This window comes from Danio rerio, chromosome 17 (assembly GCF_049306965.1).
Source record: "Danio rerio strain Tuebingen ecotype United States chromosome 17, GRCz12tu, whole genome shotgun sequence".
Taxonomy (NCBI): domain Eukaryota; kingdom Metazoa; phylum Chordata; class Actinopteri; order Cypriniformes; family Danionidae; genus Danio; species Danio rerio.
Window position 1 is genome coordinate 26,079,887 of NC_133192.1, and position 23,438 is coordinate 26,103,324.

The window sequence follows — 23,438 nt, forward strand, 5'->3', positions numbered from 1 at the left end:
GGGGTAGTATATTTTTGTTTGCTTTGGTAAATCTTAAGCTCAAACCTTTATTTATTTAAGTGGAACTATTACTGTTGTTACATCTTTAAAATATACCATTTTTATCATACCATCAAATGCAATTAGTCAATTTTGAATGTACTTTCTGACCCCAAACTTTAACAATTTCCAGTGTCTAAATATAAAATCATAACCCTATAACCACAGTTTTGTGTAACTTATACTCTAAAAATGTCTAAAACAATATTCTTTTTATGAACAAAACAGCAAGTGTTAATCTGCTTTATTAGGCAATGAGTTAATGAACACTTCCAGTATTGAGTGATTGCATTTTCACATGTATAAATATTGCATTAGTTTGACTCTTATTTACGATTTGCAGATCTATTGTTTTTGCACAGACATCTTTGTGAACTGGTGTTATTACCATTTTAAGAGTTATTTACAGAAAGAAGGTTTTCCTACATGTCAGTAATCATCCTTCCACAGGGATTTTTAAGACTTGATGTGAATTCCTAAGAAAGGATTGTGAAGCCAAAAGCCTCTCAAGACATTAAAACATGCAACTGAGGTTTGTCTGAGAGTTTATGCTTGTGGTATTCAACCCAAAGTCATTTCAGTGTTGGTTTTGTTTTGGCTTGAGTGATGCGAAAAATTTTCCATGTGTAAAAGTGCAGCTGTGGCTTTAAACTAACGCCTAAAGCAGTGTATACAGCCAATGGCGTGCTTACTAACAGCACACAAGACTATAATCAGTGGTGTTAAAGGGATAGTTCACCCAAAACTGACAATTCTGTCATAATTAACATACCCTTTAGTTTTGACTTTCTTCTGTTGAACACAAAAGAAGATATTTTGAAATAAGATGGAAACCTGTAACTATTTCTATAATAGTATTTTTTTTTATCCAGCTATCGAAGTCAATGTTTTTTTTTTCAAAATATATATTTTAGATTAAGGTATGGAGCCACTTGAGGGTTGGAAAGAAGTAAATTGACATTTTTGTGCATTTTTGTTTGAACTATCCTTTTTAAGTCAGGTTTAGAGTCCTACAATAACAGATTTAGACAAAAATGTACAGTATTCACACTGTAACAAAATGGGATTCTTCATCAACTTCAATGTTAGAAACGTACCATTGAGATAATGTTAGGTATAAAGTCCTTCATTCAGCCCAAAACTATTTCTTGTCCGATGATGTGCACTTATTTAAGTCCTGAACTCAAATCCTTAAACTCAAATACATCTTAATCACAAGACAAAGCAGTTTTTTTCTTCTTCATGATGGTAGTAAACACGATGGGTGAGCTTTCATTTAATGTAAAACTCTTCCCTTGACTTCACAGTTCGCAGTGTCTCATTCCCTTCTTTTACCAGTGTCAGTAAACTCATGATTAATGGCCATATTTTCCGCTAAATCAAGATGTTTCGAATTATTTACAATGTTTGTTCTGTCAGCCGAATGTCCAGGCTTCCAGGTCCAGAATGGTGAAATCGTTGGTCTCCGACAGACTGCAGTTGTTGAAAGTGAAACAAGGGCTGCTCCTGCCCAAAAACAACCTCTCATCCACCCACAGACCGAAATGACCACTGAGGAGAAAAGAGGCAAGTGAAATTTACAAGTAAGCTTAAGTGTTGAAGTCTGAAATGATCATAAGTCATTTGTTTTGTATTTGACAACAGGCAAATTGTCAGAATATTCTATAAATTATCATCTGATTTCATGAAGGTGATGTTGTACAAATAAATCCATCACACACGTGCTTTCTTTAGAATGTTAATATACACTACCTGACAAAAGTATTGTTGTAAGAGCAACAAATAATAACTTGACTTCTAGCTGATCATTTGGAAAAGAGGCAGAAGGTAGATTTTTCTGATGAATCATATGTTGCCCTGCATTCCAATCATCACAAATACTGCAGAAGACCTATTGGAACCTGGAAGGACCCAAGATTCTCATAGAAATCAGTCACGTTTGAAAATAATGGTTTGGGTTTGCATTCAGTATGGGGATATGCGAGAGATCTGCAGAGTGGATGACAACATCAACAGCCTGAGGCATCAAGGCATTTGTGCTGCCCATTACATTACAAACCACAGGAGAGGGCAAATTCTTCAGCAGGATAGCGCTCCTTCAGCCTCCACATCAAAGTTCCTGAAAGCAAAGAAGGTCAAGGTGCTCAAGGATTGGCCTGTCCAGTCACCAGACATGAACATTATTGAGCCTGTCTGGGGTAAGATGAAGGAGGAGGAATTGAAGATGAATCCAAAGAATCTTGATGAACTCTGGGAGTACTGCAAGAACACTTTCTTTGTCATTCCAGATGACTTTATTAATAAGAGATTTGAGTCACTGCAGAGATGTTTGGATGCAGTCCTCCAAGCTCATGGGAGTCATACACAATATTGATTCTTCTTCCACTTCACCAGGACTTTATATTCTATACTGTAAATTATTTCTTGTAAGTGACAAGATTTTTGTCAAAGTAAAGACATACCTTACTGTCCTAAATAAATAATAAAAGAATTATGGCATGATTATATTTTGTTTTAATAAAATAGGTGTAATCTAGAAGCCTTTGCCTTTCATATAAGCTACTTCTGACACCAAACGATCAACTAGAAGTCAAGTTATTATTTGTTGTTTCTTAAACTTGGATAGGCGACAAGACTTTTGTCAGGTAGTCTGTATCTGCACATGCAAAATGGTACTGTACCTTCCTCCTCCAATGGCAAAAGAGTCCAAATCTCCTTTGATGAAAAAGGAGTTTTCACCAGTCCACTTGAAACACTTAAAATAAATGTAAATCTGTTAAAGCGTATTTACCACAGATTTCCATAAAGAAATTGATTCTCATTGAAGGCCAATCCATTTGTTTAACCTCAATGAGTTCATTATACACTCTGCCTAGTTTAACAACAGCACTAACTCCAGAGCTATTTTTCACAATGGAAATTTAAAATAGGTCTTTGATAAAGTGTGTTGAGCTGTAAACTAATTCAAGCAGCTAAAAGTTTAATCTCAACAATACAAACCGCGAAGCAAACAAATGCATGGAGGATTTCTATTTCAAAATAGAAAATTGTTCAACACTACTTTATTGAGAGAAGTAGCTTCAATTCCACAATGCCTTGCGAATTACAGCAATCAAATACAGAAAATAGACAGTATATTAAACCTTAGATATTAAACGTTTATTTGCAAAACATCTACACATTTTGGACAAGGTGTCCAAACAAAAGCATTTAGTTTCTTTAATTTTATCCCTTAACATTTATTGGAGTATGTTTAGAATGCGATCCAAACTCAAGTGTATATATATATATATATATATATATATATATATATATATATATATATATATATATATATATTTTTTTTTTTTTTTTTTTTTAATTAAAATTAATCAGTGAGCTGAGTTAAAGATCTCTTTGCATAGAGCCACAATGGCAACTTATTGTTATGAATCCGTTTTCGTTTGGAGAATATAGACGTTATTATATCTGGAACCCAACCATTGTGCTCAATGTAAATGTACTGGAATTTACCTTAAAGCGTGGGTGAGACAGGAATAGGAAGGTCTCTCCAGTACCATAAAATGCATCACTGGGATGTAGCGGGTGTGAGAGAAAGCTCCCAAAAACCTGAGGGGAAGTTCAAACCACTCAAAGAGCTAATATACCAATATTGACCAAATTAAATCAACTGACTAATTTAAACTGATGAGTTGTGGGGAATCTTTTTTTAATCAAATCAAATGTAACCCTTGTTCATAAGATGTCCACTCTGACCAGAGCTGTGAATAATGACTAGGGCCGAACAGAATCTGTGGACATGTTTTTGGTATTTCTGTGCAGAATTTTGTAAATTATTTAGAGAGTATAGTAAATAAAAACTTACCAAATTAAATAAAAAATAATTACTTTTATTTAAGGTTTATAACGCAAATCCAGTTAAATCAACTTGTTTCGTAAACAAAGCAAGTCTCTCATATATCTACTAAAACCCATTAAATATTACTTTACAAACTGCAATGTAAATAAACTATATAACCGTTTGCATAACAATCAATATTAATACTGAATTTAATATAAAACTGAATCTGTTTACACAATGGTAGACTAAAAAAATATGTAGAAATCTGCAAGCAATTTCCATGTGGGCCTAATAATGACTGACCTGCTGGTTGTGGTCCTTGATGAGAATCAGCACAGGTGAGTCCGTGGCGCTGAGTTTCCTGTAAAGAGTCTTGAGGCTGGCACCATGTTTGTCTGTGCTGTACGACAGCTGCCATGTGTATCCAATTGTACGTGGAGGAAGCTCTCTGGAGATCTGAGAGAAGAGTCATATAGCGCATATCAAACTCTCTTAACTGGACAACCTGACTCAGAGTCTCCATTCAGAGAGAGTTGTGCTGTGACTTTGGCTATGTGCAGGTGCATACTGACCTCTTTAACTTGTTGAGCATCCAGTATGACACTCTGGCTCAGTATGTAACTCAAACTATCTGGTTCAGTAGAGCCTGGAGCTTTCAGCGCACTCTCCTCCGCTGACACAATCTGTACAGGAACAATGTGTGCGTGACAAACCACCACTGTTGTAAGCTTTAGGTCAACTACTATAAAATAATATCTCATTAGGATACAAGGATAAAACCAGTACATTTAAAGAGTTATACAGTTGCAAAAAAGACTATTACTTCTAGAAAGATGTTATATTCATTAAAGAATCTTTTAAAAAGTAAAAGTTCGTAGACAAACTTTATAATGTCTTGAGAAAGCCTAGCCTGAAAGTTTGAAGTAGTTTTAAAGTTTAAATCATTGAAGTAGATTTTAAGAAGTTAGAAACAGTCGGCATACATAGATAAGTACATGTGTTTGTATTTTTCTAGTATGGATTGTCATGTTTCTTACTAGGGTGTTTTGAGTGGTTACTAGATGTTGCTAGGTGGTTGCTAAAGTGTTCTAATTAGCATGTTACTATTATGATTAGTATGTTAGTATGTTTGTTAGTATGTTTTGAAAGATGATGTGCATTTTAGTTCAGTTGCATTTACATTGATTAAACTCTGATGTGATAAGATGGGGTGACCTGTGCCTCGACCCCCACAAACTGATAGGTGTGAACTAAATGACCCTTTTACAATCTCAATGGGTATTAGCAAAACAACAGCTGAAACATCTGAAGAGGGTCCTGCTGAGCCTCGTAAACAGAATGGTTTTTTTGATGCTAGTATACTGTCTCACAGACAGTACTTTGGGTTAAGTTACTTGAAGACCGACGGGTTAACATCACTGCTGAGGAACTGCACTATTGATTGTCTTCAATAAAGTCTTCTCTCCATAAGAACTTTGGTCAGCTTACTTATTTTATGTATTAGAGTAATCTAATACATTGGCGAGCCACCCAAGAACGGTTAAGCCAAATACAGCAAAATCTAACAGTTTCCAGTATGGATTGGTATATTGCTAATATGAATTGCTGTTGTTAGTATGTCCAATGTAAAGCCAATGGCAGTTTTTTTTATTATGGAAGTCAATGGGACAGTTGTTAGGGTGCCATAAGTGGTTGCTGGGGTGTGGCTAAAAAGTTTAAAATGATCATTGATTGGTAGTCAAAGGTAAATCAGCCCACACTTAAGCTTGTATGACAGTCTGGCGTAAAGTTATGAGGTCACAAAGTTTGGTCCAATGGGACTTTTCCAAATTTTCCAGGTCAGTTTTCAGAAAAAACGTAAGTCTGATTGGTTGAAAAAGATTTAGCAACCCGAGTCAGACCAGTTTGGAAGAGACGATGCAAACCACCATAATAAAACCGATTAAGGTTTTTACTGCAGTATAAAAATCTTACCAAACATAAAAAGTGCTGATGCTGGAACTACACCCTGCTATGTAATTAAAACAGCTGTTGTCACCATATAAGTACATTCAATTTCCATTTTGCTGGCTCTTATTCATCCTCGTGGTGTACTTAATTTAAGGTAAAACCTTTTAATAATGTATGTAGTTTGTGGACTCATTAAGGTATGCAGTGTAGTTTCTAATCTATTAAACTGAACTCTAATACCACATAAAAACTGATCATATTCTTTGACTTGTGTTCACTTTGTGTCTTCACATATAGCAGCAATACACAAAGGAGTTTTGAAATTTTATTAAAAATAAAATCATACTATTAATAGTACTATTAAATAAAACTATTCACAATTGTAATGCTGTGCAAACTCTATTTGCAAAATGGCCATATTCAAGAAAATAATCTTTCTGTAGTTCAGAGTCCTCAGTGAATGCTTTCAGTTACTTGTTGGTTCGCTCAGCCTCATATAGCATTTGATATATCTTGAACTTAACCTCGGATTTCATCCGAGGGTCAATTTTGGCCAACATGTCCACGACGACAGAAGCGAATCTGAAATCCTCACTGTCCTGATGTGGGGTCTTCTCCCGTGTCCATTCCATCTGCTCCAGCATATTCAACAAGCAAGCTTCAGAGGTGGACTTCCTTTTAGGCATCAATTCTGAAGAAGATGGTGAGGCATTGGGACTGGGTGAGATGTTTGGGACAGAGAAAGCTGAAACTAAACAAGGCGAGGGGTAACATTTGGACGATGGACAGGGTGGAGGCGGTGTGGACGAGGTAGCAGGAACAAGAGTAGATTGAGTAGGGAGAACAGGAGTGGATGGAACTGGCGATGATGGCATGAGGGACAGAGGTGAAGGGTTGTCTGAAGTCCCAGTCTCTGATGTTCCTGATGCTGAGGACATCTGTAAGTTGTCTGTCTTCATGAACTCCTCAAACGTGACTCCTTTACATCCATCCTTAATGGAGAAAACACTATTACATTCAGGTCTAAACAGCACAAATTGTAAACATACAAAAAAATAGATTTGTTTTTACAAATATCCCCATATAATACAATTAGGCATGGGACGATAACAGTTTTTAAGGTATACCACAATTTGGAAAAGCTTTAAAACAGCCAAAATTTTCTGTTATACCATTCCTACGGTATATGTAAGATTTCTTTTTATTTTATTTTCATTTTTTAGGACAACAGTATCAAGACGTCAAAAGAGGCTGTTTTAAATTGTACAGACATTAGTTTGAAACTATTAAAGACACCAAAAGTCAATGATTCATCTGAATTATTTAGCCTGACATATTTACTGCTCTAAAATATTTTAAATGTCTCTTAAAGTAAAATGTATTATGTTCAAAGGGGAAAAGGTATCTGTTTTACCCAGACATTTAAAAATAATATATTTTAGAGCAGTAATTGTGAAGTAAAACCATAATAAAAAAACGTGATATTTTTATTCATAGTTATCATACCGTCAGAATCTCATACCAGCCCATGCCTAATTACAATCTTGAATCAATATATTTATTAATTATCTCTATAGTTTGAAAGCCACTATAAATAATTTATATAGTTTTTAGATTGACCGAGGCAGATTTGAATGCGATCAGTGTATTCATGCTTTAGTTTAAAAGATTGTTCACCTAAAAATGAAAATTCTATAATCATTTACTTGTTGTTCCAGTACTGTACACATTTCTTTGCTCTAAATATATTTTGCTCTAAAGATATTTATAAGCATGTCAGATAATAAACAGATCATGAGACTCAGTAAGTGAAAGGCTTCCCAAGCCATGCCCCCTTGTTTACTTTCTGACAGAACTTAAGAAGATTTTTACAGTACGACTGTATAAAGTCTATTGATCATATAAATCATACAAGACAACATGATACAATTTAATCAGCTAGAACCGGGTGTACTTAATTAAATAGGAAGCTAATAATCTCCAGGCAGTCACGTTACTAATAAAACAACTTGCGTTGCTTACCTTCGCATTCAGACTTTTTTCTCGATGTTTAACATATTGGCACAACCACCCCAGCTCTGCCACGATCTTCCTGTATGAGCCTGGATCCTTGCTGTTCGTGTGGATCTTCCTCTTGATCCGCACAAACTTGTCTCTTAGATTTTTCCACGCTTTACGGCACACCGCTTCGTTCTTCCCCGTGGCGGCGGAGATATCGTTCCACGCACTTTGTGTCAACTCAAGATCACCATGATCGTGCAGATTCGGGTCATAGATGATCCTGTGTCGCCGTACGTTCTCCGCCAACGTCTTCTCGAAGTTACTTAATTTCATTTTAGCTGCGAAAACACGATAAACATCAACGCGCAAAGGCTCCTGGACACTGCGATGACGTCACTGCTGTGCGCGGACGCGAGTGTTTGAGGTAGAGCTGCAGTTCTCCACTCTCACGACCGAAGGCGCTGTGGTACCTGTAAAACAGCCTTTTCTTTTTCGATGAATATAACTTTTTTACAGTCATTGGGCTGGCCTTCTTATCTAGTAAGTACTTATAGTCATTTCTTATTTGTAAAACAGCTATAGGTTCTTTAAGATACCATTTATCCTCTAATCATCTTGGTCTGTTAAGGTATTTTACACATACATTTTAAAATCATAATGTATGAACATTTATCATCTTGTATAAAATGAGAATAAACAGATATATCTGAGAGGATAAAAGACGCATGTACGTAAGAGGTGACCCGCTGTGTCTTGTAAGGCCAGCAATCTAAAGATAATATAAGATAAAGGTGAACGAATGTTTCGGGTTTGTAAAAATTCTTCAAGGAACAGCAGTAATATTGTAACATTTAAAATGCTACTTTAATGCACAGGAAACATTGTAATGTATGTAATTGCAGGAAACATCATCAATGTTGAAAACAAATTTGCTGAATAAAGCAAAAGCATCTGCAACATGTAAAATTCTGAATGATTTTGTTGTTAGTTTTGACACATTTTGTGGTAAGAGAGAATTTTGAGGTTATTGCTATATCAACTTCTCTGGCTATGTCATGGCAAAAAAGGATAAAGTTTACCACATTTCATATATAACACTTTTCTAAAATTATACAAATATTCTAACAATTAAAAGTCATCAACAGCAATAAATTATACACAAGATAAAATACATAAATAATAATAATTATAATATTATTTTAAGGGGCAGTAGGTGATTGTCTAAAGAAACATGTCGTATGTTTCAGATTCGGACTTCTGCGCATTTGTTCACGCAGATCTGCCATTCGCGCGTGCCCGTCTATCAAATGCTGAATTGAAACTTTTAAAAACCTGAATCAATATTTGAGTTACTTTAGCACGCTGGAGGAAGGACGACACCATGGCTGAAGTATTACTGTTAGACAGGTAATGTTCTGTTTTAAAACTATTTTAGTCAGGTTAAGATATGTTAGATTGTGTTGTGTTATGAATGACCTATATGCACAGACCTGTTGTTCAGCCACTGAAATCTCCAGGTGAAAGATTGATGTGATTATTTTCAGTTTCATAAGGTCCTTTTACAGCATCGATAATAAAGATTTTTATTTAGTTTAACAACAAAACATCAGTAAATAGCGCTATTCCGCCTAACCTGCTTTATTGAGCTGAAGTTGCTTTTATATTCACATTGGGTAATTTTTGAACAATGACAGCCTTCCTATACTGTTTACCATGCTACTCTGAATATTCACTGTAAAATAGCATGTAAGTGTGGCTAAGTAATAAATGTAATTCCTGCACGGCGCTGGCTAAACACTAACTAACTGGCGAAGACATGAACTAGTGGGTTGGCTGCCTGCTGTTGTGACGCAGTGCACGCGCTCGCGATTTCAGGGGGTTAGACTTTGAATCACAGTCCTTCCCCGCCGTCCAAAGATAATAAGCTAAGCGGTTAGCATTTTTTATCAGATCACCTACAGCACCTTTAATAAAATGTACAAGTTTAGAAGGATTCACATTAAAATATATTTCAAGAGTTCACACTTAGCTGATGATTAATTATAAAAGCTTGTTTGGCATGCTGTCCCAGGAGAGAGCCCTGAGCTCATAGGATCCTCGAGCCCAGGTCTCCCTCCCGTTGCAAGGCGGGAGGGGAGTTTGAGCTCAGGTAGATCTCGAGAACTCCCCTGCTGTAGTAACCAATGAACAGTAAGTGATTGCTCTTGAAGGTAACTCCGTACTAGAAGCATATCTATGGTGCCAATTTAGATTATTCAATAAAAAACTTAATTGCATGTTTTTAGGCAGTGGGAGGAAACCGGGGAACCCGGGGGAAACCCACGTGAGCACGGGGAGAAGTGCAAACTCCACACAGAAATGTCTGCTGGTTTGGTAAAGCCTGGAACCAGAGACATTCTTGCTGTGAGGCAACAGTGCTATGCACTGGGCCACCGTGTCACCCATCTAAGAAGGAGGAGTAGGGGTGGAAGGGGGGACTCTTCAAAACGAAGATAGCAGTGGAATGAAACCCAGGGTATTTATAGTAGTTTAGGAGTCATCTGATTGGAGCGTACTGAATTGGATAATGCGGATCCAGCCGCTAGCAATCATAAGCACGTGATCCTCTCGAAATTTGTTTATACATAAACTTCACTTAATTTAAATTTTCTCCAGATAAAAAAAATGATGTCTAAAAACATTAAACACAGGGCATTCCACAAGAATGTGTTTTATAGTTTGGTTTCTGTTACAATATTGACATTTTTTTTCCTCTCATTTTGTGGTAAACAGGGGCAGATTTAGTGATTTTTGGGTCCTAAGCAATTCCAGCTACGGGGCCCAAAAGTAAAAAAAATTCACCTTTTAGTGTTTATTTTTTTATTATTATCATTTTGCAGATTTTTTTCTTATATCATTCCATCTTCTTTTCTACATTTTATCTTAATGCAAAATAATAATAACATGTAAAGCATGTAAAAAACCTTTGTAACGATTTGTTTTCTTAGATGAAATTCTTTACGGATTTGATTGCTGGACTGGTCCATGATTGAAGGTGGGGGAGCCTCACTATACAAAATATGATTGAAAACAATGTTGTATATATTTCATAGGTATTGTTTATATTCCTAGGTATTTATTTGGAAGCCTTCAGATTTCCTGGGGCCCTAAGCGCCCGGTTAACTTGCTTATTGGTTAAATTCACTCCTGGTGGTAAAGCAGTTTGACTTTCTGTTTTTCTGAGCCAGTCTTTTGTGATTTTAAAATGTTTGTCAAGGCTGTGGATTAAAGGTAACAATGTTCTAACAGACTCTTTTTGCCTCAATATATTGTCAGTAGCCACTGGATATCTTTTTGTTGTTGTTTTGACTGTATATGATTTTTTTACTCTCAATGTGCTTGTGGCAGCTGACTTGGATTTAATAACTCCAATGACTACAATTTAAGCAAAAAATCTTCTTTAACTGAAGACAAGTAGGTATCTACTTCTTGGATCCCTTGAAGGTGAATAAAATAGCAGCAGATTCATTTCTAAGTACTATGAACTACCCCTTTAGGAGTATTAAAGGGTAAAGATTATTAAATGTCTCTATTTACAGATACATACAGTCCAGCCCGAAAATATTCATAAACCTTGGGCATGAATAACTTCAGTGCTTGACTGTATATTTACAAAGAGAGTTTTTAGTGTTATTAAAGTTAGAGAAATCAATTCCTGCATATTCTACATGTTCTACATCGTTTTCAAATTATTTATTTGGTTTGCATTCTCTCAATTTACTTGTTCAATCTATATCTATAAAACTAACCTCCCAGTCCTCTCCAGTGTGGCTTGCTCGTGGAGACTCATCTTCTTCTTCCTGCTCCTCTTCATCCAGAAGCACAAAATCCTCTTCATCACGCTCTGCCTCGTCCTCCTCATCTCCCTCCAGGATGCACAGGTCAGGCCGATGTTGACTCAGGTAAGCGTACAGCTCATCTGACCTACAGACAGAGAGAAGGAACAACACAGAGAGATTAAGCACTGTGAACTGTGACACTTTTCATTTCACCAAGAAGGCCGGTCTATGTCAATGATCTACAATATTTTCTTCAAGAGACCTCTATTTAAAAAATTCTAAAGCCTTTTTTACCCTTAAGTTAGACAAAATATGTTTAAACTGTTTTTTTCATTTTTGTAAACTGCTAAATCTGCATGAATATTAAAATAATAACATTAATAATGGTGGCCAGATTTTAGATTAACAAAAAAAAAATGTTTATCCAGTAACATTACATAAAATTGCTACATTTTTTCAATAACTCCTGCACACATTTACGCAGTATACAAAAGTAAGATTCAAAAAAATATTTATTATTTTATTATTTATATATAAATTATTATAAATGTAATAATAATTCTTTATTCATAAAAGTTGATTTATTTGTACCCTTCAAATTAGATTGAGTTTAGTGATCCTTAATGCATGTCAGGACCCCTTAAGTACCTTTCCTGCTGCATGGTGAACCAGGCGTCTCTAGAGGCAATTTTAGATTTAGAAAAAGCCCTTTTCTTCCCATGCTGCAGTTTCTGTCGAATTCTCACAAACATCAGAGATCCGTTTATGCCACAATTTGATGTTGAAGTGCATGGATCTGCTAAGTAAAGAGAGAGATATCTAAAAGCATAAGGTGATGAGTAAAAAGATAACTTTATTGATGAAGTTCTTTAGTTTACCTAATAACTGTCTTTCCCAATACGACTGCTGTTGGGTTTTGTCTGAGTGTTCAAATGGGTTGTTTCCTCTCTGGACGCTGTCTGGTCCTCCACAGCAGAAAGTAGCAGCCGCAGTTAGCATTCCTCCGGATTGTAGAGTCAGCTGTCTCTCAGCATCGGCCATGTCTCCAGTCTCTCCACTTTCCTCATCCTCTACTTCAGCTTTCGCACTCGGAGCTGCTGTGGGATCACATGAATCAGGAGCAGGTATGTCCTCTAATGCCGAGTGGTGGGGTTTCTTGTTGCTATGCGTTTTGCTCTTTGATGTCTTAGAACTGTTACATCTGGAAAACATAAGGTTAAAAAATAAGATCTGCATGGGATAAATCTCAACTCAATAGTTGTGAAATTATTTTGATTTCAATATGTCTGTAAAAAGATTGTATTTGTATATAAACTATTTTTGCACTAAATGAAATGTGATTTTATGTAAAGAGTGTTAAAAATATGGCAATCATTATGCTGTCCTTAAAAATACAATTAAACAATCTAAAAGCTAATTTAAAGCTCAGTTACAGTTTTGTTTTTAAAAATATATATTTTTCTACCTTTTAAGGGAACTCAAATAATTTTTAAAAATGAAAGGGATAGTTCACTTAAAAATATAAAAATTTACTTACTGTTTGCTCTTCTTCAAATGGTTCCAATCCTATTTGAGTTTGTTTCTATATTCTGTTCAACCCTAAAGTTGATATTTTGAAAACCAAAGCTATATTGAAAAAACAAGTACTACAGCAGTCAATGGTTACAGGTTACCAGCTTTCTTCATAATAAATTGTTTTGTGTTTAACAGAAGAAAGCCAAACGGGTTTGAACAAGTAATTAAGAATAGAATTTTCAGTTTTGGGGTGAACTATAAAGGGCACCTATTATTTCTCATTTTACAAGATCTAAAATACATCTCTGATCTTTTTTGAGTGTAAATGTGACATTTCAGCACAAAATACAACACAAATAATGTTTTATAACTCTTTGAAACTGACTTTTTAAGGCTTCTGGTTGCTTTAATTGTGCCATTTTTGTGACTGTTGCTTTAAATTCAAATGAGATTGTGCTCCCAGCAATTCAAAAGTAGGTGGAGCTACAAATGCCTGTGTGCCAGCATAGTGAAACATTGAAAACAAGACTAACTCCTATGCTAATGATATAGAGATTGTCAATAATGGGCGGGGCTTTCCCCCTTCTGATGACATGTACAAAAAGAGAATGTCAATCAAAGTGTTTGTGCAGACTGTTTTTATGAAATGTGATCATACAAAATAAAATTAATACTTTTTACCATTAGAACCTGCTTATATTCACAGACTGCTGCCACACAACTGTGTTTAAACCCCTTATAAAAGTGTTTTTTGCATAAATGGACCCTTTTAATGACATTATAAATTGTAGAAATGTTATAAAACTTTGATATTACAAATGAACTCGGCTGTCTGCCTTCTATTAAATCCCATAAAACATTTTGTAAAAGTAAGCATATCTTGTTTAAACTTAAGCTCACCTAATTCCTTAACTGTATGAAAATAATATGTAAAAGCAACTTTTCGATTTCGTAAACAGCAGTGAAGCAGGAAGCACCTGTATGTGGTCTTGCTGAAGTAAACATGAGAGATATCCGTGTAGAAGGACACCGAGGCAAGATCATCCACAGGGCAGGAGAACACATATTCCTCACAGCCGTTCTCCTGAACCAGTGGGTGAGACTTCTGAGGGTCAAAAAAGATCTTACTGGATGTCACCAGCAGTATTCCAGACACCACCCCCTAGTGAGACACGGAGAGTTGCATGTGCTACATTCGATGAAACACAATTGAAATACAGGCCAGCATAATGTAAACAATACACTCAGACCTTTCTGTCTGTGATGTAACGAGAGAAAAGCTTTAGGCAAGACAAGCCGGCTGGATCCTCCCCTTGAGAGCATTCAGATGGAAGAGCCAATAAACACACATTTCCATCAGGTAAAGGAACCGCCTCCACATCCTAAGAGTGATGAGTACATATCACACAAAAGCAGCAGAAGAGTCAACGCATTACTGTATGCATGGCGTCACAAAGAGCTGTATTGAGGCTATGTTTACACTCTAATGCTTCAACCAACAATGTCTCTAAGCAGACTATTACTCACTCACCGTCAGCTTGTCATATTCTGCATCTGTGGAGGGAGACACAAGAGTTGCTGTTCCCACCACACAAGTGTCCAGCGAGGGATTGAGGCTTGGGACAGAAGCTGTTGGCGAAGAAGTCGATGCCTTTTTCTTGGGTAACTGTTTGAGGTGGTGCATAAGGAAAGACATAGTCAGACTGCCACCGATTTCACTTCCCTTGCTTCCAACCAGCTGTCCAACCCATTCATTTCCTTATTCATAGACCCGTGATATCAAATGACTAGAGAGAGTCACAGTGGCCAGAAACTATGAGCCAATCATAAAGGTGTATATTTCAGGCAAAAGGAATTATAGAAGTCAATGGCATTAAATAAAAAGAAGAAAAATAATGACATGTCAGCAGTTAAGGCTATTTTCATGGCAAGAACATTTCAATAATAATTATACAATAAAAAATAACAAACAAATGAATACATAAATTAAATAAGATTTTTATTGTTAATGTATAATAAAAAATTCTAACATTTTTTTTTTTTGGTGTCACTTTGTCAGAAATGTTTTTAAGTGAGTTCATTTCATAAAAACGCCTTCTGGAATAAGTAAAAGCAGGACAGTCTAGTAAAATGTGATTTACAGTAAGGGGAACAGTGTAGTATAAACATCGAGTGGGGTCTTCACTTTTAAGCAAAAAGTCATGGGTTCATCTTGTATGTCCTCCAACAGGACTGGTAAAAATCACTTGATCAAATCTACTCGTAAGATGTCTTAATTCAGCTTGAGATTTTCAGGTTGTATATCATGCAATTTAACATTTTTCAATGCATCCCACTCCTCGTGCTGCTTTTTTCAAATGTAAACGTTGGCATTTGCTCACCACTTGTTTCAAAAAGTACTTAGCAGCAGTTTCAGCTTGCTCATTTACTGAAAGGCCAGCATGTCATTGAACCCAGCAAAAAATGATATGATAAAACTGGTTTTGTAGATGTTGAACTTTGGTTAAAATACTATGAATCAAGGGATGATCACTTTTGGAAGATTCCATCCCTTGGAGGCATTATTTAGAGTCCGTAAAAATGAGTTCCTTTGTTGAACATTTTCTATATATTCCAAAGCTAAAAGTAAAGCACAGGCTTCAGCTGTGAATATTGAACATTTTTTAGGCAGACTGATTCCATAATGTTGTTCATGTAAATAATAAGTTACAAATTTGATCTCTTATTTGTTACACTGTAAAACCCGATAGGTTAACTCAAACTGTTTGAGGAAACTGATTGCGGCAAACTGTTTAAGTTTTGAAACCAAATGGTTTGAGTACTGTAAACTTATTTATATTGAATCATATACACTTAAACTATTTGAGCTGATATTGTCAAACATTTAGAATATCAGCCACTGCCACAACGTCTACATGCCATGTGGTCTTGAGGGAGAAATGTGCAAGGCTTTCCGTTCTGATGCCTGAATAATGTGCAGTTTTTTTCTATTTCTCAGACATGAACTTTTTCATTAATAGTTTTTAACCTGATTTAAATAAGGAACCCTTACTTTAAGTGTACTTCTTTGTAATATCGATTAAATATTAATTTGTTGTATGCTATAGACGAAAACTAGAATAAATAAATTTAATGTAAATTATTAGAGTTAACACAAAAAACTTCATTCATAAATCATCCAGCTTAATTTAATCAGTTTATGAGTTATTAAGTCAAAAGTAACTTTAAAAAAAATTAGGAGTTAAACTAACTCATTTGATTTAGTGATTTTCATTGTTAGGTTTTACAGTGTATGAACTAAATAGATATATGAGGGATGTCCTATTATGGTGGCCACCTAAACATAACTATAAAAGTGATATTTTAATGTTTCAAATAGATTTACGGTATTCAAATTAAAATATCAAAAAATGACTAAAACAATATTTAATCTTTATTCACTGTATACATCCTGATGGTTTATGTAAAGCTTAAACCACATACTTATTCTGACCTGTATTGAATTATATAAAATAAAATATTTATGAAGATTAAAAACTAGCGTCACGGTGGCGCAGTGGGTAGCACCATCGCCTCACAGCAAGAAGGTCGCTGTTTTGAGCCCCGGCTGAGTCAGTTGGTATTTTTGTGTGGAGTTTGCATGTTCTCCCCGTGTTGGTGTGGGTTTCCTCCGGGTGTTCCGGTTTCCCCCACAGTCCGAAGACATGCGCTATACAGTAGGTAAATTGAATAATCCAAATTGGCCGTAGTGTATGTGTGTGAAAGAGTGTGTATGGGTGTTTCCCAGTGATGGGTTGTGGCAGTTGGTGGTTTATTCTGCTGTGGCAACCCTTGATTAATAAAGAGACTTAGGCAAAAAGAAAATAAATGAATGAATGAAGGAAGATTGACAACTCAGCCAAAACAATTAAGACTTCTGATTTCATTATTTCTATATACTGAAAAGTACATACTATAGATTTTCTTCCATAAATGTTACACAAATCCATGAACTCTGCACAGTGTAATACCTGATTGGCTTTTGCAACAGAACAGAACTGTCTCCAAACATGCAAATACCGTTGGATAACATGTAAATGTAGAATCCACACAAAAGTCAGTTGTTCTTAAATAAGTATCTAATAATTTGCATATATTAAACTCTTAATGGTCACCCCACATTTGGAATTCACACTTCAAAATTATTGTTTATACATGTTTTACATCATTTGTCAAATTAAGTTCAGGTTTAGAAAAAAAAAATATATATATATATATATATATATATTGGAAAGACATTACTGAAAAACATCTGGAAAAGGTGTTAGTAAAGTATTCAAGGCAACGGTTAAGGGGTTAACTTCAATTGTTAAAGCTTTAAACCTACAGCGAAATGTTCCACACTTTGACAATCATTTAGACCTGAAATGGGTTGAAACCAGCACACTATATAGCAACCTAAGATCAGTTTGTTTCCAAATAGCAGAACAACCAAACTGAGAATCCATGTGTTACACTCTTATAATAAATGTCATTTGGTCGAGATTGAATAATTAGTAACACAATAAATAGTATTTTAAAATATTCTGTCTCTGTGGAACACAAACAAAAAGCATTCCTTCTTGCACACACAAGACACTCAATGGACATCAAATTTAGGAAATGAGAAGAAAAGAGAACATTGGATATGAACCTAAAGCATTTAGCTTGATCATCAAATTAGCCTAGTTTATCATCCTTGCTTTATTAATTACTTTTAAAATGAATAAATATTAGTTACCAAAAACTTAGTCCATTTTCTCTCATTGTATTTGCTGTAAAGTTCCCAAGTTCTCCTTGAAATATCCATTTAAGTGCTTTCATTAGAGAAGAGAAATTTCAAAGCTTGACTTCACTGAACGGGGTGTTTCAACAACCTTTGCTCTTAAGTTATCAGTAGATGACAGATATGTATGACATAATGCTGGCAGTTATATTATTGTTTTATATTATATTTATTGGCAGGAGTGTAAAGGTGGTGGAGTGTGTGAACAGGTTTAAAAACTTTTACTCACACCATCTTCATTGTTTGTGCATAACGCCAAAGTCTTCATTGTTGGATCTTTGGCTGGAAACGCTGCCTCTAAAAAGATAGAGCAAAAGTATTTAAACAGCATGAAAGCAGATGTGTTTGTTTATTCAGCTGTTCACTACAAACACACTGGGCATGTTAGGCTAGTAAGAAATATAATTTTAAACTAGTGTCATAGTCACAGTCAAATTTGAGTTCTAATTAGCAACGACTGAAATGTTTTAATTTCAGACTTTAATTCTATGTGTACAACTGGCCTTAATGTACTTTTAAAAATGTACTGTAAAAATACAGCAATATTTTTTTATATTTATATTAACATTTTAACAACTAAAAGTAAATATTTTATACGATTTCCTTGACGTAGGGTGTCGTAGGGAGTCGTAAATGACAAATTGGCGTTGTGACACAAGATTCAATCTTTTCTTGTCATGTAATGTGGCATAGTTCACAACTGTCTGCTACACCTCACGACACCATCGCAGAAAGTCTAGCATGTTTAATTTTTTCCCTGATCTTCACGACGAGCTCTGTCACGTGGGTGACACTAGACAATAGAAGCACATAATTTATCAGTTATATCTGCAGGTGCTGGTGTTAATACATGGGTCAAGTCAAAAAATAGGCTGCACATTCACTTATGGGTGGGTCGCCGGTGGATAAGATCAATCATTGATATCTGATTGATCTTATCTGATAAAGTGGCACAAATATGCAGACATCTTCTTTCTAACAACTTGTTTCTGAGTTCTCTTAGCCTTCCAAACGAGTTCGTTCTTCCGAGGTATTCTGCAAACATGTTCAGTGTTGCAAATACATTATAAAAGCCTGTTTTGCTTATTCAAATTACTTAATTAAACTGGCAATGTATGATTTTGTCATTAAAAATGAAATGTTTAATATAAATTTCTCTAAAATTGTGAATATATCACTGTAATTTTATTTAGGCTAGGTTTTATTTTATTTAACAAACCATGGCTGGTTTTGAACCACGTCACCTTAGATGCTATTCGTTATTCTTGTCTATCTAGTAGATGACTGATGAACAAAAAATACATTAAAGTTGAGATGCAAATTATACCAAACAAAATTCATTTAAAAAAAGATTTTTTTTCCAAGAAAAATACACAAATCATATTTTTGTTCCTGCCCGTACATTACTCAGCTGTGCAGGTGAATGTTTTTTTTTTTCTAAGCTCAGTTGAAAATAGGAATTTAATGAATGCTTCACTGTAATTGTTGTATCACAAACCTCTGTCATATATTTGTCCTTTTTTTTAAAATATGTCATTATTTTAAGATTATGTCTTGAGCATTTGGTTTGTCCTTGCTGATGATGTGCTTTAATTTTTCCGTCTCACTTAAGGCAAGTTCAGGCGAGGGAGTGTTCAATAAGCAACCCTAGCTGGAAAATATGCATTTAGATGTAAAAGAAACTATCTTAATATTAAAAGGAAAAATATGTTTGATCCCATCGATGTCATAATGAATGCCCTTAAATAATGTAGCCTAGCTGTCAGCAAGCGTGAGCGTTTATTGAGATTGACTTAAGATAGAAAAAACATTGAAATTAAGATGAGAAATATTGTTATAGCAACACTTGTGACTGCTTTGGGAAATAATGCTCGTCGTAGACATCGCGGGATGACTGATCGTGAAAGAACGTGTATTCTGGCCCATTTGTTACCCATGACAAGTCAAGATTTTATCAAGATTTATAAAAAAAAAAAATAATAATAAATAAAAATAATTAATTATTTAAAAAAAAAACGCAGAATTTGACATAGTGACTTTCGTAACCGACAATAAAAATAGTGTGATCTGACCGGGGCTTTACAAACCTTTCAGATAGTATTGTCTTAGCTTGGGGTTTCGGATATGGTGATGTCCTTTGACGCCCTCCTGTCCAACACTCCTCCCCATCGCACCCGGAGCACCAATGGAGCACTGAGCAGAAATGAAGCCTGGAGTCTGCGAAATTCCAGCTGGCAGCTTTGATCCCAGTCTAATGACAAAATGACAGGTCGCTTTGTGACTTAGTTTGATCTATACATTTTTAACGTTTCTGTTTTATATCTATCACTTTTGACCCAACCAGACCGTACCTGTTTTTAACATTTCCAAAATAGCTGGCCCTGCTCTTGTCTCTCGGAGCTCTGTGGTCCATGAGGTCTCACTGCTGAGATTGAGAACTGGTCAGTTTAAAAAAAAGTTCACACTTCCAGTGCAGGAATCAGCGATGAAATGACTGCCCACTGCTGCGTCGGCATCTGGAATACTTCCTCTTCCTCCTCACCATCCTCATCATCATCAGCATTTTCTGAACTCTACAGTAAACCTGCAATATGAGACCAAGAACGGTGAGTGTCCGTAACTGAGTTTTATTTAGTTTTAGTTAATTGATAAGTCCTGTTTCATTATTTCTTACCTGAAAAACTGACATTTTATACATTTTACAATTTACAGAAACAGACACCCATCAAAATGCCATTCTTTCAAAGTTTGTAATTCATATACCAAAAACATCAGGTACATTATTAAGAATCATTCATTCATTCTCCTTCAGCTTAGTCCTTTTTTTTATCAGGGGTCACCACTGTGGAATGATACACCAACTATTATGGCAAACGTTTTATGCAGCAGATGCCCTTCCAGCCACAACCCAGTACTGGGAAACACCCATACACTTTCACACACACACAAACACACACATACACACACACACACACACACACACACACACACACACACACACACCATATGGCTAATTTAGCTCATTCAATTCATTTATACTGCATGTCTTTGGACAGTGGGGGAAACCGGAGTCCTCGGAGGAAACCCACACCAGCACAAGGAGAACATGCAAACTCCACACAGAAATGCCATCTGGCCAAGCCGGGACTCAAATCAGCTACTTGCTATGAGGTAACAGTTCTTACCACTGTGCCACCCTAATAAGGATCATTTGATTACATATTAAAATACTCTATTTAAAGGCAGAGTAGCTAATTTTGCTGCTAGAGGCGGCTTATTTACAACAACAATAAAGCTGTAGTTTGATAACAGCGTGACTGAGTGTGAGAATTATGGGAGTTGTCGTCTTCATTACATTCTATACGAAACACTAAAATCTGAAGCTGAAGTATTCAAAACTTATTATCATGATAGTATGAAGCAGAACAAAGCTGAAAGCCGTGGAAGCCAATTGAGATCGCTGAAGCAACTGCTGATGAGAGAAGAGCATAATGTGGCATGAAAGCAGCGGAGCTTTTATTATGCCACAGTCATTCTGCCATTTACGGTTCTTCAGCTTGTAATCACAAACAGAAGAAGCAATGCTGTTCATACAAAATTCATTCATTCATTCATTCACTTTCTTTTTGACTTAGTCCCTTTATTAATCAGGGGTCATGACAGTGGAATGAACCGCCAACTTATCCAGCACATGTTTTATGCAGCAGATGCCCTTCCAGCTGCAACCCAGTACTGGGACACACTAAATTAATTTGGCATTTTTGTTATAATGCTGCTCTGTGCAGTCTAATAAAACACACAACATATCAAATAAGTATCTTTGGTGATTCCCTGTTGTCTATGAAACTAGAAATCAATAGTATATTATGTCATTACCATGTTGACAGAACACAGCCTGTGTCACCTGTTGAAATTGCTTATTTGGTGTAATGTTCAGTTGAAGTCAGAATTATTATCCCCCCTTTGATATTCTTTCTTTTTTAAATATTTTCCAAATTATGTTTAACAGAGCAAGGAAAATTTCACAGTATGCCTGATAATATTTTTTATTCTGGAGAAAGTCTTGTTTGTTATATTTTGGCTAGAATAAAAGCAATTTCAAAATCATTAGCCCATTTGAGCTTTTTTTTTTTTGTTTTGAGAAAATTAACAGGGGGTAATAATTCAGGGGCTTTGATAATTCTGACTTCAACTATGCATATAAGTCAGCAACATATATAGCACTGTTCCAGTGCTTTTAATGTAAATAAATCTTACACATTGCGTCTTTAAGGAGGACACAGTTCAAACCTAAAACATGGATAACCATTTTAAATCTTTTTTTCCCCACTTTCCTAAAATTTAGGATGATTCTTTTATTCATTCAATATACAAAAATGTTATGCTGAACGATTTAGGTATTTTATTTCACCCATATTGTCATATTTACTTTTCACAAATGTGATTTGAAACATTTAAGCAGACGTTTGTTCTATAAACAATTAAAGCCATGCAAAAAAAAGTAAGAACCCGCTAAATATATACCCATACACATTTAATAGGCTACTCTGGAAGTGCATGTGGTCTAACAAAACCCAAATAAGCGGATTTTTGCAAACTGACTCGCTTATGCAAACATTAAATTTCAAAGTCCAGAAATGATGTGCTTGATTAAAGCAATATAACATAAAAGAGACGTCGAAGCAACAATCGGGCCCAAAACACAGCTGAAGTTGGGGATTTTTAATGCAGTGCTGAAGGCCGAGCAGCATCACAATGTCGCACTTCTGTGTCCAGCAGCAACTCTAACGCATATAAACATCATTAATAATGCTTAATGTCACTAACAACTGTCTCTTTTCTCAATAATACAGAAACTGATGATTAATGTCTGCATCTGATTCAAATTCTTCAGCAGTCTAAGATGGATCATTCATTGTGCTGGGCTCTTTTGCGCGTTTCTCTCAACTTGGCTCTAAACTTTGGTATTAATGCTGTAAAACCACCAAATATATCAACCGAGCTTACCTTGGTCTTTAATGATGCCAGAAAATGAGCAGCTGATCGGGACGCTCCGCATGATGGGCTGTCATGTGTTTTGATGCCGCTGCAGTGAATCTGTCACCAGTCATGAGATAAGAGCACAACACTGCGATCAAAATCTCCTAAATTCTCAAGTACATCAGCTAAATGTCCACATAGAATGCATTGGATAAAATATATATCTTTATATGAGTGAATCCATATTTGTAGCTATCAGTGCTTTATAGCAAAGCAGCTATATTCATTTTTTAATAAGGTGACTTTTATTTTATTTTCGATCACCGAGGGTGCATATAACAGGTGTAAATAAAAACAAATTCACTTTTTTGTAAACATAAAAATCTCTAATCTACTGTTATAAACATTCGCTTATTTCAAAACTCTATAATTTAATCTTCCGTGCATTTACTTACGTTATTTACTTTTATTTTGTATTTAAAACGCTTCT

The 23,438-nt window shown here is 35.5% G+C and overlaps 2 protein-coding genes across 5 annotated transcripts; both read right to left on the reverse strand.

Moving 5' to 3' along the window:
- Nucleotides 1–268: 268 nt before the first annotated feature.
- On the reverse strand, nt 269–23,067 carry si:ch211-15d5.11. Of its 4 annotated transcripts, none has more exons than XM_682931.9 (15): nt 22,976–23,067; nt 20,320–20,552; nt 20,056–20,219; nt 18,198–18,265; nt 14,696–14,830; nt 14,415–14,546; nt 14,142–14,326; nt 12,528–12,850; nt 12,298–12,445; nt 11,620–11,794; nt 4,453–4,563; nt 4,184–4,336; nt 3,553–3,648; nt 2,721–2,794; nt 269–1,590 (listed from the first exon to the last, which is right to left on the reverse strand). In XM_682931.9, the coding sequence occupies exons 2-15, from the start codon at nt 20,379–20,381 to the stop codon at nt 1,455–1,457; spliced, it is 1,962 nt and encodes a 653-aa protein (XP_688023.4). In that variant the 5' UTR covers nt 20,382–20,552; nt 22,976–23,067; the 3' UTR covers nt 269–1,454. The 4 variants fall into 4 exon arrangements, with proteins under 4 accessions (XP_688023.4, XP_005158594.2, XP_009291343.2 ...); XM_005158537.6 differs by having other exon boundaries at nt 12,298–12,448; XM_009293068.5 differs by lacking the exons at nt 18,198–18,265; nt 20,056–20,219; nt 20,320–20,552; nt 22,976–23,067 and adding an exon at nt 17,924–18,077 and having other exon boundaries at nt 12,298–12,448.
- Nucleotides 6,143–8,223, reverse strand: LOC110438041 (uncharacterized). Its single transcript, XM_021467416.3, has 2 exons — nt 7,853–8,223; nt 6,143–6,822 (listed from the first exon to the last, which is right to left on the reverse strand). Exons 1-2 carry the CDS (start codon nt 8,162–8,164, stop codon nt 6,301–6,303), a joined length of 834 nt encoding a protein of 277 aa, XP_021323091.1. The 5' UTR covers nt 8,165–8,223; the 3' UTR covers nt 6,143–6,300.
- Nucleotides 23,068–23,438: the final 371 nt, after the last annotated feature.

What these genes read in the sequence shown, in the direction of transcription:
- LOC110438041 (XM_021467416.3), bottom strand. Translation starts at nt 8,164, where the DNA reads ATGAAATTAAGTAACTTCGAGAAGACGTTGGCGGAGAACGTACGGCGA. An exon ending in AAAAAAGTCTGAATGCGAAG is followed by an intron (nt 6,823 to 7,852) that starts GTAAGCAACGCA and finishes TTCTCCATTAAG; the next exon opens with GATGGATGTAAAGGAGTCAC.
- si:ch211-15d5.11 (XM_005158537.6), bottom strand. Translation starts at nt 20,381, where the DNA reads ATGGACCACAGAGCTCCGAGAGACAAGAGCAGGGCCAGCTATTTTGGA. An exon ending in GTTACATCACAGACAGAAAG is followed by an intron (nt 14,327 to 14,414) that starts GTCTGAGTGTAT and finishes GTGTCTCACTAG; the next exon opens with GGGGTGGTGTCTGGAATACT. An exon ending in ATGCTCAACAAGTTAAAGAG is followed by an intron (nt 4,337 to 4,452) that starts GTCAGTATGCAC and finishes CTCTTCTCTCAG; the next exon opens with ATCTCCAGAGAGCTTCCTCC.